Here is an 18,010-nt window from a genome sequence, read left to right on the forward strand (position 1 = left end):
GAACCATTCCGGTATCCAAATATAGCCGTCCAATATATCGATCTTTACGTCTCGAACATTTCGAGACTCCTCGTCATGTCCGTGATCACATCCGGGACTCCGAACAACCTTCGGTACATCAAAGCATATAAACTCATAATATAACTGTCATCGAAACGTTAAGCGTGCGGACCCTACGGGTTCGAGAACTATGTAGACATGACCGAGACACGTCTCCGGTCAATAACCAATAGCGAAACCTGGATGCTCATATTGGCTCCTACATATTCTACGAAGATCTTTATCGGTCAAACCGCATAACAACATACTTGTTCCCTTTGTCATCGGTATGTTACTTGCCCGAGATTTGATCGCCGGTATCTCAATACCTAGTTCAATCTCGTTTACCGGCAAGTCTCTTTACTCGTTCTGTAATACATCATCCCGCAACTAACTTCATTAGTTGCAATGCTTGCAAGGTTTAGTGATGTGCATTACCGAGTGGGCCCAGAGATACCTCTCCGACAATCGGAGTGACAAATCCTAATCTCGAAATACGCCAACCCAACAAGTACCTTTGGAGACACTAGAGAGCACCTTTATAATCACCCAGTTACGTTGTGACGTTTGGTAGCACACAAAGTGTTCCTCCGGTAAACGGGAGTTGCATAATCTCATAGTCATAGGAACATGTATAAGTCATGAAGAAAGCAATAGCAACAAACTAAACGATCAAGTGCTAAGCTAACGGAATGGGTCAAGTCAATCACATAATTCTCCTAATGATGTGATCCCATTAATCAAATGACAACTCTTTGTCTATGGCTAGGAAACATAACCATCTTTGATCAACGAGCTAGTCAAGTAGAGGCATACTAGTGACACTCTGTTTGTCTATGTATTCACACATGTATCATGTTTCCTGTTAATACAATTCTAGCATGAATAATAAACATTTATCATGATAGAAGGAAATAAATAATAACTTTATTATTGCCTCTAGGGCATATTTCCTTCAGTCTCCCACTTGCACTAGAGTCAATAATCTAGTTCACATCTCCATGTGATTTAACACCGATAGTTCACATCACCATGTGATTAACACCCATAGTTCACATTGTCATGTGACCAACAACCAAAGGGTTTACTAGAGTCAACAATCTAGTTCGCATCGCTATGTGATTAACCCCCATAGAGTACTAAGGTGTGATCATGTTTTGCTTGTGAGAGAAGTTTAGTCTACGGGTCTGCCACATTCAGATCCGCATGTATTTTGCAAATTTTTATGTCAACAATGCTCTGCACGGAGCTACTCTAGCTAATTGCTCCCACTTTCAAAATGTATCCAGATTGAGACTTAGAGTCATGTGGATCAGTGTCAAAATTTGCATCGATGTAACCCTTTACGACGAACCATTTTTGTCACCTCCATAATCGAGAAACATATCCTTATTCCACTAAGGATAATTTTGACCGCTGTCCAGTGATCTACTCCTAGATCACTATTCTACTCCCTTGCCAAAATCAGTGTAGGGTATAGAATAGATCTGGTACATAGCATGGCATATTTTATAGAACCTATGGCCAAGGCATAGGGAATGACTTTCATTCTCTTTCTATCTTCTGCCGTGGTCGGGCTTTGAGTCTTACTCAGTTTCACACCTTGTAACACAGGCAAGAACTCTTTCTTTGACTGTTCCATTTTGAACTACTTCAAAATCTTGTCAAGGTATGTACTCATTGAAAAACGTATCAAGCGTCTTGATCTATCTCTATAGATCTTGATGCTTAATATGTAAGCAGCTTCACTGAGGTCTTTCATTGAAAAACTCTTATTCAAGTATCCCTTTATGCTATCCAGAAATTCTATATCATTTCCAATCAGCAATATGTCATCCACATATAATATCAGAAATGCTACAAAGCTCCCACTCACTTTCTTGTAAATACAGGCTTCTCCAAAAGTCTGTACAAAAGAAAATGCTTTGATCACACTATCAAAGTGTTTATTCCAACTCCGAGAGGCTTGCACCAGTCCATAAATGGATCGCTGGAGCTTGCACACTTTGTTAGCTCCCTTTGGATCAACAAAAACGTTCCGGTTGCATCATATACAACTCTTCTTCCAGAAATCCATTCAGGAATGCAGTTTTTACATTCATTTGCCAAATTTCATAATCATAAAATGCGGCAATTGCTAACATGATTCGGACAGACTTAAGCATCGCTATGGGTGAGAAGGTCTCATTGTAGTCAATCCCTTGAACTTGTCGAAAACCTTTCGCAACAAGTCGAGCTTTATAGACAATAATATTACCGTTAGCGTCAGTCTTCTTCTTAAAGATCCATTTAATCTCAATGGCTCGCCGATCTTTGGGCAAGTCAATCAAAGTCCATACTTTGTTCTTATACATGGATCTCATCTCAGATTTCATGGCCTCAAGCCATTTCATGGAATCTGGGCTCATCATCGCTTCCTCATAATTCGTAGGTTCGTCATGGTCAAGTAACATGACCTCCACAACAGGATTACCGTACCACTCTGGTGCAGATCTCACTCTGGTTTACCTACGAGGTTCGGTAGTAACTTGATCTGAAGTTACATGATCATCATCATTAGTGTCCTCACTAATTGGTGTAGTAGTCACAGGAACAGATTTCGGTGATGAACTATTTCCAATAAGGGAGCAGGTACAATTACCTCATCAAGTTCTACTTTCCTCCCACTCACTTCTTTTGAGAGAAACTCCTTCTCTAGAAAGGATCCAGTCTCAGCAATGAATATCTTGCCTTCGGATCTGTGATAGAAGGTGTACCCAACATTTTCTTTTGGGTATCCTATGAAGACGCACTTCTTCGATTTGGGTTTGAGCTTATTAGGTTGAAACTTTTTCACATAAGCATTGCAACCTCAAACTTTAAGAAACGACAGCTTAGGTTTCTTGCCAAACCATAGTTCATACGGTGTCGTCTCAACGGATTTAGATGGTGCCCTATTTAACGTGAATGTAGCTGTCTCTAATGCATAACCCCAAAACGATAGTGGTAAATTGGTAATAGACATCATAGATCGCACCATATCTAATAAAGTACGGTTACGACGTTCGGACACACCATTACACTGTGGTGTTCTAGGTGGCGTGAGTAGTGAAACTATTTCACATTGTTTTAACTGAAGCCAAACTCATAACTCAAATATTTTACTTCTGCGATCATATCGTAGAAACTTTTATTTTTGTTACGATGATTCTCCACTTCACTCTAAAATTCTTTGAACTTTTCAAATGTTTCAGACTTGTGTTTCATCAAGTAGATATACTCATATCTGCTCAAATCATTTGTGAAGATCAGAAAAATAATGATACCTGTCGCGAGCCTCAATATTCATCGGACCACATACATCAGTGTGTATGATTTCCAATGAATCTGTTGCTCGCTCCATTGTTCCGGAGAATGGAGTCTTAGTCATCTTGCCCATGAGGCATGGTTCGCAAGCATCAACTGATTCATAATCAAGTGATTCCAAAAGCCCATCAGCATGGATTTTCTTCATGCGCTTTACACCAATATGACCTAAACGGCAGTGCCACAAATAAGTTGCACTATCATTATTAACTTTGCATCTTTTGGCTTCAATATTATGAAAATGTGTATCACCACGATCGAGATCCAACAAACCGTTTTCATTGGGTGTATGACCATAGAAGGTTTTATTCATGTAAACAGAACAACAATTATTCTCTAACTTACATGAATAACCGTATTGCAATCAACATGATCCAATCATATTCATGCTCAAAGCAAACACTAACTAACATTTATTTTAGGTTTAACACTAATCCCGAAAGTATAGGGAGTGTGCGATGATGATCATATCAATCTTGGAACCATTTCCAATACACATCATCACTTCACCCTTAACTAGTCTCTGTTCATTCTGCAACTCCCGTTTCGAGTTACTATTCTTAGCAACTGAACTAGTATCAAATACTAAGGGGTTTCTATAAACACTAGTAAAGTACACATCAATAACATGTATATCAAATATACCTATGTTCACTTTGCCATCCTTCTTATCCGCCAATTACTTAGGGTAGTTCCGCTTCCAGTGACCAGTCCCTTTGCAGTAGAAGCACTCGGTTTCAGGCTTAGGTCCAGACTTGGGTTTTTTCACTTGAGCAGCAACTTGTTTGCCGTTATTCTTGAAGTTCCCCTTTCTTCCCTTTGTCCCTTTACTTGAAACTAGTGGTTTTGTTTACCATCAACACTTGATGCTTTTCTTGATTTCTACCTTCGTCGATTTCAGCATCACGAAGAGCTTGGGAATCGTTTCCGTTATCCCTTGCATATTATAGTTCATCATGAAGTTCTACTAACTTGGTGATGGTGACTAGAGAATTCTGTCAATCACTATTTTATCTGGAAGATTAACTCCCACTTGATTCAAGCGATTGTAGTACCCAGACAATCTGAGCACATGCTCACTGCTTGAGCTATTCTCCTCCATCTTTTAGCTATAGAACTTGTTGGAGACTTCATATCTCTCAACTCGAGTATTTGTTTGAAATATTAACTTCAACTTCTGGAACATCTCATATGGTCCATGACGTTCAAAACGTCTTTGAAGTCCCGATTCTAAGCCGTTTAAGCATGGTGCACTAAACTATCAAGTATTCATCATATTGAGCTAGCCAAACGTTCACAACATCTGCATCTGCTCCTGCAATAGGTTTGTCACCTAGCGGTGCATCAAGGACATAATTCTTCTGTGCAGCAATGAGGATAAACCTCAAATCACGGATACAATCTGCATCATTGCTACTAACATCTTTCAACTTAGTTTTCTCTAGGAACATATCAAAAATAAAACATAGGAGCTAAATGCGAGCTTATTGATCTACAACATAGATATGCTAATACTATCAGGACTAAGTTCATGATAAATTAAAGTTCAATTAATCATATTACTTAAGAACTCCCACTTAGATAGACATCCCTCTAGTCATCTAAGTGATCACATGATCCAAATCAACTAAACCATAACCGAGCATCACGTGAAATGGAGTAGTTTTCAATGGTGAACATCATTATGTTGATCATATCTACTATATGATTCACACTCGACCTTTCGGTCTCCAGTGTTCCGAGGCCATATCTGCATATGTTAGGCTTGTCAAGTTTAACCCGAGTATTTCTGCGTGTGCAAAACTGGCTTACACCCATTGTAGATGGACGTAGAGCTTATCACACCCGATCATCACGTGATGTCTGGGCACGACGAACTTTGGCAATGGTGCATACTCAGGGAGAACACTTTTATCTTGAAATTTAGTGAGAGATCATCTTATAATGCTACCGTCATAACTAAGCAAAGTAAGATGTATAAAAGATAAACATCACATCCAATCAAAATATGTGACATGATATGGCCATCATCATCTTATGCCTTTGATCTCCATCTCCAAAGCATCGTCATGATTTCCATCGTCACCGGCATGACACCATGATCTTCATCATCTTGATTTATATCAATGTGTCGTCACATGGCCGTCTCGCCAACTATTGCTCTTGCAACTATTGCTATCGCATAGTGATAAAGTAAAGCAATTATTTGGCGCTTGCATCTTATGCAATAAAGAGACAACCATAAGACTTCTGCCAGTTGCCGATAACTTCAACAAAACATGATCATCTTATACAACAATGTATATATCATCACGTCTTGACCATATCACATCACAACATCCCCTGCAAAAACAAGTTAGACGTCCTCTACTTTGTTGTTGCAAGTTTTACGTGGCTGCTACGGGCTGAGCAAGAACCATTCTTACCTACGCATCAAAACCACAACGATAGTTCGTCAAGTTGGTGCTGTTTTAACCTTCTCAAGGACCGGGCGTAGCCACACTCGGTTCAACTAAAGTTGGAGAAACTGACACCCGCCAGCCACCTGTGTGCAAAGCACGTCGGTAGAACCAGTCTCGCATAAGCGTACGCGTAATGTCGGTCCGGGCCGCTTCATCCAACAATACCGCCGAACCAAAGTATGACATGCTGGTAAGCAGTATGACTTGTATCGCCCACAACTCACTTGTGTTCTACTCGTGCATATAACATCAATGCATAAAACCAGGCTCTGATACCACTGTTGGGGAACGTAGTAATTTCAAAAAAAATCCTACGCACACGCAAGATCATGGTGATGCATAGCAACGAGAGGGGAGAGTGTTGTCCATGTACCCTCGTAGACCGAAATCGGAAGCGTTAGCACAACACGGTTGATGTAGTCGTACGTCTTCACGATCCGACCGATCAAGTACCGAACGCACAGCACCTCCGAGTTCAGCACACGTTCAGCCCGATGATGTCCCTCGAACTCCGATCCAGCCGAGTGTTGAGGGAGAGTTTTGTCAGCACGATGGCGTGGTGATGATGATGATGTTCTACCGATGCAGGGCTTCGCCTAAGCACCGCTACAGTATTATTGAGGTGGACTATGGTGGAGGGGGGCACCGCACACGGCTAAAAGATCAAACGATCAATTGTTGTGTCTTTGGGGTGCCCCCTGCCCCCGTATATAAAGGAGAAAGGGGGGGTGCTACCGGCCTTGAGAGGGGCACACCAGGAGGAGTCCTACTCCTACCGGGAGTAGGACTCCCCCCCCCTTTCCTTGTTTGACTAGGAGAGAGAGGGGAAAGAGGTGGAGGAGAAGAAGGAAGGGGGCGCCGCCCCCCTCTCCTTGTCCTATTCGGACTAGGGGGAGGGGTGCGGCCCTTTCCCTGGCCGCCTCTCCTCTCTTCCACCAAGGCCCACTAAGGCCCATAAGTCCCCGGGGGGTTCCGGTAACCTCCCGGTACTCCGGTAAAATCCCGATTTCACCCGGAACACTTCCGATATCCAAACATAGGCTTCCAATATATCAATCTTCATGTCTCGACCATTTAGAGACTCCTCGTCATGTCCGTGATCACATCCGGGACTCCGAACAACCTTCGGTACATCAAAGCATATAAACTCATAATATAACTGTCATCGAAACGTTAAGCGTGCAGACCCTACGGGTTCGAGAACTATGTAGACATGACCGAGACACGTCTCCGGTCAATAACCAATAGCGAAACCTGGATGCTCATATTGGCTCCTACATATTCTACGAAGATCTTTATCGGTCAAACCGCATAACAACATACATTGTTCCCTTTGTCATCGGTATGTTACTTGCCCGAGATTCGATCGCCGGTATCTCAATACCTAGTTCAATCTCGTTACCGGCAAGTCTCTTTACTCGTTCTGTAATACATCATCCCGCAACTAACTCATTAGTTGCAATGCTTGCAAGGTTTAAGTGATGTGCATTACCGAGAGGGCCCAGAGATACCTCTCCGACAATCGGAGTGACAAATCCTAATCTCGAAATACGCCAACCCAACAAGTACCTTTGGAGACAACTATAGAGCACCTTTATAATCACCCAGTTACGTTGTGACGTTTGGTAGCACACAAAGTGTTCCTCCGGTAAACGGGAGTTGCATAATCTCATAGTCATAGGAACATGTATAAGTCATGAAGAAAGCAATAGCAACAAACTAAACGATCAAGTGCTAAGCTAACGGAATGGGTCAAGTCAATCACATAATTCTCCTAATGATGTGATCCCATTAATCAAATGACAACTCTTTGTCTATGGCTAGGAAACATAACCATCTTTGATCAACGAGCTAGTCAAGTAGAGGCATAATAGTGACACTATGTTTGTCTATGTATTCACACATGTATCATGTTTCCGGTTAATACAATTCTAGCATGAACAATAAACATTTATCATGATATAAGGAAATAAATAATAAATGTATTATTGCCTCTAGGGCATATTTCCTTCAGTTTCGTGGCTCCCCTGATGTTATTAGGGTATAAGAGTATATATAGGCGAAAGAAGTACGTCGGTGGAGCTCCGTAGGGCCCACGAGGGTGGGGGCACGCCTACCCCCTGGGCGCGCCCTCCTATCTCGTGGATGCCTCGCGGACTTCCGGACTTCTACTCCAAGTCTCCTGGTTTACGTTTGTTCCAAGAAAGATCCTCGCGAAGGTTTTGTTCCATTTGGATTCCGTTTGATATTCCTTTTCTGCGAAACACTAAAATAGGCAAAAAAAACAGAAACTGGCACTGGGCCTCCGGTTAATAGATTAGTCCCAAAAATAATATAAAAGAGGATATTAAAGCCCATTAAACATCCAAAGCAGATAATATAATAGCATGGAATAATCAAAAATTATAGATACATTGGAGACGTATCACGTGGTTGCTCGCCGTTGAGGCAGCCGCGGCACGCTTCGCTTTGGCGTCCCTACGCGCGCTCTGCTCGCCGTTGAGGCAAATTTACAATGGCAACGGTTAATAATTCTTAATAATTGTCTTACATATTCAGGATAATTTAAAATGCCACATGCGGCAAGGCCCAGAACACTCGTGACCTACATTGTATATACGTTCCGGCGCTCATCCTCTATGATCATATTGTGCATGATCACACAAGCAGTCAGCACCTCCCATAAGTTCTTGGTGTTCCAAGTTCTAACAGGATAACAAACGATGCCCCATCGAGATTGAAGAATACCAAAGGCACGTTCGACATCCTTCCTAGCACTCTCTTGTTCTTGGACAAATCTTTTCCTGTTCTCTCCGACGGGGCTGGGGATTGTCTTCACAATTACCGTCACCTAGGTAGTAACCTTTGTTGTAGTTGTGGCCGTTGATGTTAATATTAACCGACAGGCAATTGCCTTTGGCAAGCCTTGCAAACACCAACGAGTGTTGAAACACGTTGATATCATTGTGCGATCCGGCCATGTCAAAGAAAGAGTTCCAGATTCAGAGATCTTTTGAGGCCGCTGCCTCAAGTATGATAGTGCAAGCCTGAGAAGCCCCTGTTGGCATTCATCGCCAATAAGTGGGTTGTATCTTCAGCAGTCGACTCTCTCAAGTACTCATGGCTAAACACAACAATCACAGCCTTGAAGAACTTGTACATGGACTCTAGGCACGTAGACTCGCTCATACAGACGTACTCATCAACAAGACCATCGGGCACTCTGTATGCAAGCATCCAGATAGCTGCAGTGCATTTCTGATAAGATGAGAAGGCAATCTTCCCAAGGCCATCCTCTTTGCACTCGAAATAATTATCATATCTGACTGTCACCTCTCTAATATGGTTGAAAACATGCCTAGCCATACGGAAACGCTGCCGAAATTTCTAATGCTTGAACAGCGGGTTGGTTGTGTCAAAGTAGTCCTCCAAAGAAGCAAATGGCCGCTCTCTCGGTTCCGATTCAACGCCGGAATGTGCCCCAGGATTGAGCCCCGGAACAACGGCCGCTGCCTATTAAAGTGGTCATGGACCAACATAGCAGCCAACATCTCCTCATCATCGGACGAGGAATCGTCGGAGTCGCACAGAAAATTATGGAAAAAGAACTCGTCGACTGAGTCCATTTGTACCTTGAGGTAAACTATCGAACATCTTGTGGGCATCGACGAAGAAGCTGGCCGGCGATGAGACCCGCACCTCCCCTGGACCAGGTGGCTGGCCTGGCGGCATCCGACGAGTGTGGCGGCGTCAGCGGGGGGGGTGTGTCGGACGAAGGAGCTGGTCGGGCCGGCAGGGGGCGACTTCGTGCTCGCGGCGACGTCGGACTGGTGGGGTGGGGGTGGGAAGCTACAGTGGCCCAGCGACGAGGCGGTGGTGACGGCGACATGGGAGGTGGCGGTGTGGGGGAAGGTGTGGAGGCACAAACTGCTGGCAGAGACACCAGAACTGGGCGACGACGGCGACAGGGCGGGCGGCGTAGACGACGAGGCGGTTGCAGAGGATGGCCAATGTGCCACCAACTAGCGGGCCGGGGGGTAGATGCGCAACGCGCGCGTCCGTTTCGAGTCCGGGCCGATGCAAATCGGGCCCAAAATTGGTCCGGGAATAGGTCGGCAGACGGACGAAAAGCAGATGCGCGTACATTTGGGTTGACACGTTGGACCGACTTTTCTATCCGCGGTGATTCAAACGGACACCCGCAGACGAAATGGGTCAGCGCGTTGGAGTTGCTCTTAGGCCAACTCCAGCGCGCGACCCCATCTTGTCCGAAGGTGGAGATGGTGAGGCGTTGAAGAGGCCGAGGGGCAAGACCAACTTCAAGGTGGACGACAAGCGTGATGCGTCATTCACGGCCTTGCATGAGACTTTGCACGGCATGATGTCTCAGAAGGAGGTGAGGGACGAGAAAAAACGACAAAGCAAGGAGGAGCAAATGAAGCAATACTTGGAGTTTCAAATGAAGAAGCTTGAGATGGAGGAGGCGGCCAAGAAGAGGAAGATCGACGTGGAGGAGACGTCCCGGCAGAGGCAGCTCGACATCGAGGTCGCCAATGCCACGACCAGGCAGAGGCAGTTCGACATTGAGGCCGCCAATGCCGCAATCAAAGCAAAGGAGGTGGCGCTAGCGATCATGAGCGTGGACTTGAGCAAGATGAGCGAGAAGACGAGGAGCTGGTTCGAGGCCCGGCAAAAGAAGATATTCGACGCCGACGGCCTGAATTAGGTGGTCTGTTCGGCCGTGGTCGTTCTTTTTGAAGGCTGACATGGATGCCAGCGAGAAATCTATTCATTTTGGAGGCTGGCTGTGTTGCCGGCGAAGAAACTATTCATTTTGGAGGCTAATCGCGTTGCGGGCGAGATCGTGTAGGCGGACTGTGTTGCCGACGTGAACTAAGGCCGCTGGCATGAACTATGGACGTGATTTATTTGAATATTTGTGTTTGAAAAAAAAGGCGGACATGATGCGGTCAAAGAACGCGTCTGTGTGTTGGACGCACGGCCTCCGCATTCCATAAAAGACCCTGACATGATCTTATTGGCCGCTCTGAACAGAATCCGGGTCAAACGGACGTACATTCGGGATCGTGCGCTGGAGTTGGCAGCTCTTATTTCGCTCGAAAAGAAGATAAGTAATTACAGAGAAGGACAAACAGTTCTTCGTGCGGCAGTGAAAACAGAATCACCGGCCTGTCCGGGACGATAATTCCGGCGGAGAGGCAGCCTTCCCTGTCGTGCAGCCGGTCCCATGCAAGCACGTGCCCGCGCGGCGCCGATGAGGATGGCGCGAGGGGTGGTGGTGGGGGCCACCGTCGCACCGCGCACCGACCGCAGCCAATGCCACCGCTGCCCCAGTCCACCGCCGCCGCGGCTGCGCGCATGGGATCCCACGTTCGCGCGGCCTCGAGGACCCGTCCCCTCCAGTCAGTGCTGGCCGTTCGCTGGCGCCCTCGAGGACCCGTCCCCTCCCACGCCACGCATGTGCAGGTGCTGGAGCGCCGCGCGCGCTTCACAAATCACAACGTGGGCGCTCCCTCCCCGAGCTCCAGCCCGTGGCTACCAACTTTGTAGAGTTTTCTGTACACACTAGGGTTCCGTTTCGTGGGTCCAAATTCAAACTTGGAAGCAGATGTTTTGTGGTTGGGGCCAAACTCCTTCGTAATACGTGTGGACCATCGTGAGCTTTGACTAACAACGGTAACCGAATCTATCCAGTATCGCGCTAACCCCAAAGACAAGACCGAGCAAATTTTGCTGCCACCGGTCGAGCAGGCTCCACTCCCCCCGCCGCGCTCAGTCTGAGCGCATTTGCAGCTCTGCAAGCAACGTCTCACGCTCCCCCACCGCAGCCGCCGTCCACCGCGGCGCCACGCCACCCTGTGACCCACCCTGAAATACACGCGCACGCGCTCCCCCTCTGCGTACAGGCTGTCGAGCCAGAGGCCTCCGTCCTCCCCTGTCCGTCTCCGTCCAACTCTCTGCTCTCCACAATGCAGCGCCACTGACCGAATCACCTGCTCTTTCTGTCGCTTCTTCCGCTGCAACTACTCATTTCCCAACACCGCCGAGCTCGATCCGCAATGTGGCGGCTTCTGGCGCTGGTGGTGTTCGCCGCCGTGCCGGCAATGGCCGGCGACCCCTACGCCTTCTTCGACTGGGACGTCTCCTACGTCACCGCGGCGCCCCTCGGCGTCAAGCAGCAGGCAAGCCAAGCTAGCAAACCATTTCACTATCACTCGTCGCGCAGGCATTATCCTCCGTTTACTTTCCCCCCGTCTGGTTTTTAAGGATCCCTTTCGTTTCCTTGTTGCCGGTAGGTGATAGGCATCAACGGCAAGTTCCCGGGGCCCGTCGTCAACATCACCACCAACTGGAACGTCGTCGTCAACGTGCTCAACGACCTCGACGAGCCCCTCCTAATCACATGGTGCATGCCCACTCCCACACTCTCTCTCGCGCGCGCGGTGCCGCCATTAATTCCTCCCAAGTCGCAGCAAGCAGGGCAACTGAGAATTGTGTTGCGCGGCGGCATGCAGGAACGGGATCCAGCACCGGAAGAACTGCTGGCAGGACGGCGTGCTGGGCACCAACTGCCCCATCCCGTCCGGGTGGAACTGGACCTACGAGTTCCAGGTCAAGGACCAGATCGGCAGCTTCTTCTACTTCCCCTCCACCGGCCTGCAGCGCGCCGCCGGCGGCTTCGGCGGCATCGTTGTCAACAACCGCGGCGTCATCGCCGTGCCCTTCGGCCGCCCCGACGGCGACATCACCATCCTGATCGGCGACTGGTACAACAGGAACCACACGGTGCGTCGTCGTAAACACAAGATTCCGGCCACCACGTTAACCACCGCGCCCCACTGATTTCTTAAAGGAGATACAGTGCCACATTGACTTAATTGCTCGACCGTGTGGTTCCCCGCTGCAGGATCTGAGGAAGATGCTGGACGAAGGGAAGGAGCTCGGGATGCCGGACGGCGTGCTGATAAACGGCAAGGGCCCGTACCGGTACAACGACAGCCTTGTGCCGGCCGGCATTGAGCACGAGACCATCGATGTGCATCCCGGTAATTCGTTGCCCCCCATCATAGCACTACTGCTACTTGCATTCTGGGTTGGCAACTTGCATCACTTTTATTCAGAGCTCAATGACAAGAATCCCTGGCAGAAGAAAAAAAAACTTGAGAAGTGGAGGAGCAGGTTGCGCAAGTTGCATCGCTTTTATTCAGACCTCTGTCTTCTCCTTGGATAAGAATCTTGTTTCAGAGAATTAGAGTAATGTGGTTCCAGAAAAGAGGAAGAGAATAGAAGTGGCGCAAAAAAAAATACAGATACATACGCTCATACAAACTCACATATCAACGCACCCACGCACATAGTACCCATGTGATCACCTTAGATAGACTGAGCCGGTATCACTTCTTGAGATTGATGAAGTCGCCACAGGCGCCTCATAGTCTGGCGGGAACATTTTCTCCCACCGAATAAACATCCCAGAAAAGCTTAAATAAACCCAGAAAAACGTGAGAACAAGTGCCAAGTATAGAACCTGAGGCCTCTTTTGATTTGTAGGATTTTTGTAGGAATTCTATAGGATAGAATTTGCAAAGAAAAAATTCCTTTGAAACTTTTTGGGTTGTAAGAATGGATTCCTATTCCTACGGGCCTGTTCTGAACCTCTCCAGCTCCACGCTCCGCCAACTCCGCGCGTGAAGCTGGGCCGAACGCGTGAGCTATATTGGGCCTCAGTGCATTTTTCACGGAGTTGGAGAAGCTGGGTATTCCCAGCTCCACGACTTCTCAATTTTTGTGGAGTTCGCGTAAATTACACCCCTTGCCACCGCCAAGTGAAAAACTGCACGGTTCGGTACTTCACTCACCCACGACTTCTTCCTCTCGTCCTTTCTCCAGGCCGAGCGCTAGGGTTACGCGCCGCCGCCACCCCGCGTCTGCACGGAGCTGCGACGCCGGCGCCACCGCAACTATCCCCGCTGCCTCCTCTCCTCCGAGTTCCACCCTAGCAGCGTGCCCCAAGCCCCTGATGCTCCAACGCAGGGCAGAGGGCTCTGATTCGGCCATGGCGTATGCATTTTCGATCTCCTCTATTAATAAACAATAGGTTGTGCCCTTTGATGGAATGGATTCGCGACCAATAGGGCAGCAAATTTGATGTTCAAGTTGATGTGATTCGGGGTCTAAATCACCAGATTTGATGGGTAATTGGCATTAGTTATGTGTCTACTTTGTTTTTTTGCGTGAGCTGAATGTTGAAGACGACCTGTAGCGAATGTGGGCTAGGCGCCCAGCCGGCCCAATATGGCACTAGGCAGGCCAGCAGCTGCTGCCAGCCCAAGCTGGCGATGGAGAAGCTAATTTTGCTCCCGAACGGATGGAAGTCGCTGTGTGAAGCTAGAAGCCAAGATGAGAAGCTGGAATTGTGGAGTTTTGAGAAGTCGCTGTGTGAAGCTAGAAGCCAAGATGAGAAGCTGGAATTGTGGAGTCTTGAGAAGCTGGAGAGGTTCAGAACAAGCCCTATGTAGGATAGGAATCAATCCTTCACGTTTTGGAGGAAAAAAACATTAGCCTAGACTCAATGGAAAAAAATCCTATCTTATGCATCAAATGACATCTTTTTTTTTATAGGAATTGACATGCATGTCATCTCACTTTTTATGATTTTTCTATTTCTATAAAATTCCTATCCTATGAACCAAAGAAGGCCTGAACCTTGACGGGCTAGTTTCACCTCAAGAAACCTAACCAATTGAGCTCAGTTCGCCGGAAACGCAACTTTTTGGCAAGACGTTTTGCTAGATTGCACTTTTAAAAAAGTTTAACTTGAACTTTTTTTACCTTTTGTGAGTTTGACTTGTTATGTCCTTCTACTGCAATATGTAGTTTGTACAACCTGCATTAGGCTATTTTCTCTTCTTAGCATCATCTTCTCCAATGTCGTAGAGGATCTACAACTGGATTGATCTAATTTGACCCCCTAAACATGCGTAGACGCACTTGGATGTGCTTGTGGACAGCACTCGGTCACCCCTCGTTTGTCCGCCTCCACACCCGCCCCCCTCATATGCAGACACTCAAATCCATACAATCTCATTCAACATAAAAACAACACACATAGTTCGTATAGATCAACACACATAGATCAATTAGGACATAGTATAAGGAATCATACATATAATTGGACTACCAAATTTTGGCATGATCAAATATGACTACGGAGGAAGTTCATTCACGACCACCAGGTCGAGAAGGATGTGCTTGCTGCTGGAGTTGTTAATATGTCGAATGCGTCACCAGCTTCATCGTCGTCCTATTGCGGGCGTAGGCCGGTAAGGGCACTTACTGCACCGATTTGCTCTAGTGCGAGGGCACACGTCACCATGGCCTGCCGCTTCGCCAGGATCCGGGCCTGGGTGTCATCCATTGGATCCGCTGCCCGTCATGCTGGAGAAGATCGGCAAGGTTCAGACGGGCAGCATCCCGATTCAAATGTGCATGCATGCGTTCTACTCCTACTCGGCTACTCCCTCCGTTCTTAATTATTTGTCTTTCTAGATATTTCAACAAATGACTATGTACGGAGCAAAATGAGTGAATCTACTCCCTCCGTATGTGGTAGTTCATTTGAAGACTCTAAAAGGACAAATGTATTTAGAAACGGAGGGAGTATATTCCAATATGGAGCGGAGATGTTACCTTATGCACTCGGTGTTAACTACTAAAGTTGAGTCACTTATTTTGAGATTATGTCTTTTTTCAGGTATTTTGAGACTATGTTTTTTTTTTTGAAATTATTTTGAGACTATGTTAGCTTCGAATGCAACGGTGGAATTTACTCAACCGTCAAAGATGCCATTGGAAATTGCATGTAGCACATCCACCGCTGCAATCTCATCAGTTTTTGTGATACTCTATTTATCCGGTCATGATGCACATGGAGCAGGTCGGACGTACCGCATCCGGGTGCACAACGTGGGCACGTCGACGAGCCTCAACTTCCGGATCCAGGGGCACAACCTGCTGCTGGTGGAGACGGAGGGGTCCTACACCACGCAGCAGAACTACAGCAGCCTCGACGTCCACGTCGGCCAGTCCTACTCCTTCCTCCTCACCACCGACCAGAACGCCAGCTCCGACTACTACGTCGTCGCCAGCGCCCGCATCGTCAACGAGTCCCTCTGGCAGCGCGTCACCGGCGTCGCCCTCCTCCGCTACTCCAACTCCGGCGGCCCGGCGTCCGGCCCGCTCCCGGACCCGCCCCAGGACCAGTACGACAAGACGCTCTCCATGAACCAGGCGCGCTCCGTCCGCTGGAACCTCAGCGCCGGCGCGGCGCGGCCCAACCCGCAGGGCTCCTTCCGCTACTCCTCCATCAACGTGACGCAGGCGTACCTGCTGCGGAGCGCCGCGCCCGTGGAGATCGGCGGGAAGCTTAGGGCGGCGCTCAACGGGCTGTCCTTCGTCCCGCCGGAGACGCCGCTGCGGCTCGCCGACGCGTACGGCGTGGAGGGCGCCTACACGCTCGACTTCCCGGAGCGGCCGCCGGCGCCGGACGCCGCCCCCCGGGTGGCGCGGTCCGTCATCAACGGCACCTACCGGGGGTTCATGGAGCTCATCTTCCAGAACAACGACACCCGGATGCAGAGCTACCACGTGGACGGGTACGCCGTGTTCGTCGTCGGGATGGACTACGGGGAGTGGACGGAGGCGAGCCGGAGCACGTACAACAAGGGCGACAGCGTGGCGCGCAGCACCGTGCAGGTGTACCCCGGCGCCTGGACGGCGGCGCTGGTGTCGCTGGACAACGTGGGGTTCTGGAACGTGCGGTCGCAGAACCTCGACTCGTGGTACCTCGGGCAGGAGGTGTACGTCAGGGTGGTGAACCCCGAGGACGGCGCCAACAAGACCGAGATGGCCGTCCCCCGCAACGCCCTCTACTGCGGCCAGCTCCACAAGTACCAGAAGTACGGCCCCCGAACCGCGATCCCTCATCTGATCAAACACATTTGCTGTTCTTTTTCATGTGTCTTTTGTTAACTGTTTTCGACTCCTTTCCAGGGAGCAGACCCCTCATCACAAGGCGGCGGCGGCGGCGTCTGCGGCGGCCGTGCGGCCGTTGGCTGTGCGGAGGCAGATCGTGGCGTTGGTGATGCTCGTCGTCGGAGCCCTCGTGTTCGCGTCGTAGCGCGGCACCGTGGATCCATTTTTTGTGCCGCGTCTGAGGTGACTTCTTCGTGTGTGTAGTGTAGGTTAGGATCAGAGGTGCCACTGGACTGTACCAATTGCCCATGCACTGTGTTTTGTGTTCGTAGCATTAGGAACGGTCGATCGTGTTTATTCATTCACCTCGAGGCTGTCTGAGGACTGTTATTTGATTTGTTCGCGAGGAGCAATTCTAATATACTCCGTATTCTTTTACTCCGTAGAATTTATTTAGCTCAACTAACTACCGTGTGTTCATCTTAACTGAAACCCGCGTCAGTTTTTTGGTGTTCAATGCCCGACGGCAAGGCGATCGATCAAACAGACAGGTTCGTCCAGATAATGAGATAAACATGTCCTAAGCAACAGGGCATCTTGCAGAACCATGATTCATGGTCACGGTTGTTGAATCATAACCGAATTCGTTTGTCCTTTGGTCTTCTTCAGTGGCACGTCCAGGAATTACCGAATCACCTGATTGCAGGCAGCCACACGACTCTGCGCCGCTCTCCGAAATTCTGAATCCTGGCCGGCGTCGTCAGTGGTATTCAATTTGCCACTGGGCTCCTTTCGTCGCCCATTTGACTGGGGCTGGGCCTGGGTTTGAAGTCCACCACCGCTCAGCGCACCATCGCACCAGGCTGAGCCGGGAGCAACTAGTTAACGAGCGCTTCTTCGAGAGCCTCGCAACGATCAGCATCACTTGGCGCGCTCTCAGCTATTCGTCACGTGTCGCGTTCTAGACGTTCTCTTCGGATTTTATTTATTTTATTTTTCCATATGCGTTTTCGGCTTTTTAAACGGTTTTTTTCGATTTTTTCGACATTTTGATTTCCCCCCGGTCTATCTTAGCTTTTCGATAAAAAAATTTGAAAAAAAAAATTTGCGTGAAAAAACGCGTTTTCTTTTTTTTCTTTTTGCGAAATTCACGGTTTTTCTTCTGCGAG

At 48.1% G+C, this 18,010-nt stretch overlaps 1 protein-coding gene across 1 annotated transcript; it reads left to right on the forward strand.

Moving 5' to 3' along the window:
- Positions 1-11,628: 11,628 nt before the first annotated feature.
- LOC125509377 (monocopper oxidase-like protein SKU5) lies at positions 11,629-17,279 on the forward strand. Its single transcript, XM_048674348.1, has 6 exons — positions 11,629-12,049; positions 12,164-12,273; positions 12,383-12,653; positions 12,775-12,913; positions 15,805-16,825; positions 16,920-17,279. The coding sequence occupies exons 1-6, from the start codon at positions 11,927-11,929 to the stop codon at positions 17,044-17,046; spliced, it is 1,791 nt and encodes a 596-aa protein (XP_048530305.1). The 5' UTR covers positions 11,629-11,926; the 3' UTR covers positions 17,047-17,279.
- The last annotated feature ends 731 nt before the right edge of the window (positions 17,280-18,010 follow it).

The sequence above is a fragment of the Triticum urartu genome, chromosome 1 (assembly GCF_003073215.2).
Source record: "Triticum urartu cultivar G1812 chromosome 1, Tu2.1, whole genome shotgun sequence".
NCBI classification, from domain to species: Eukaryota; Viridiplantae; Streptophyta; class Magnoliopsida; order Poales; family Poaceae; genus Triticum; species Triticum urartu.

Coding starts and splice junctions, on each gene's coding strand:
- LOC125509377 (XM_048674348.1), top strand. CDS start 11,927: ATGTGGCGGCTTCTGGCGCTGGTGGTGTTCGCCGCCGTGCCGGCAATG. Junction 12,274..12,382: donor GAGCCCCTCCTAATCACATG/GTGCATGCCCAC, acceptor GGCGGCATGCAG/GAACGGGATCCAGCACCGGA. Junction 12,914..15,804: donor GACCATCGATGTGCATCCCG/GTAATTCGTTGC, acceptor CACATGGAGCAG/GTCGGACGTACCGCATCCGG.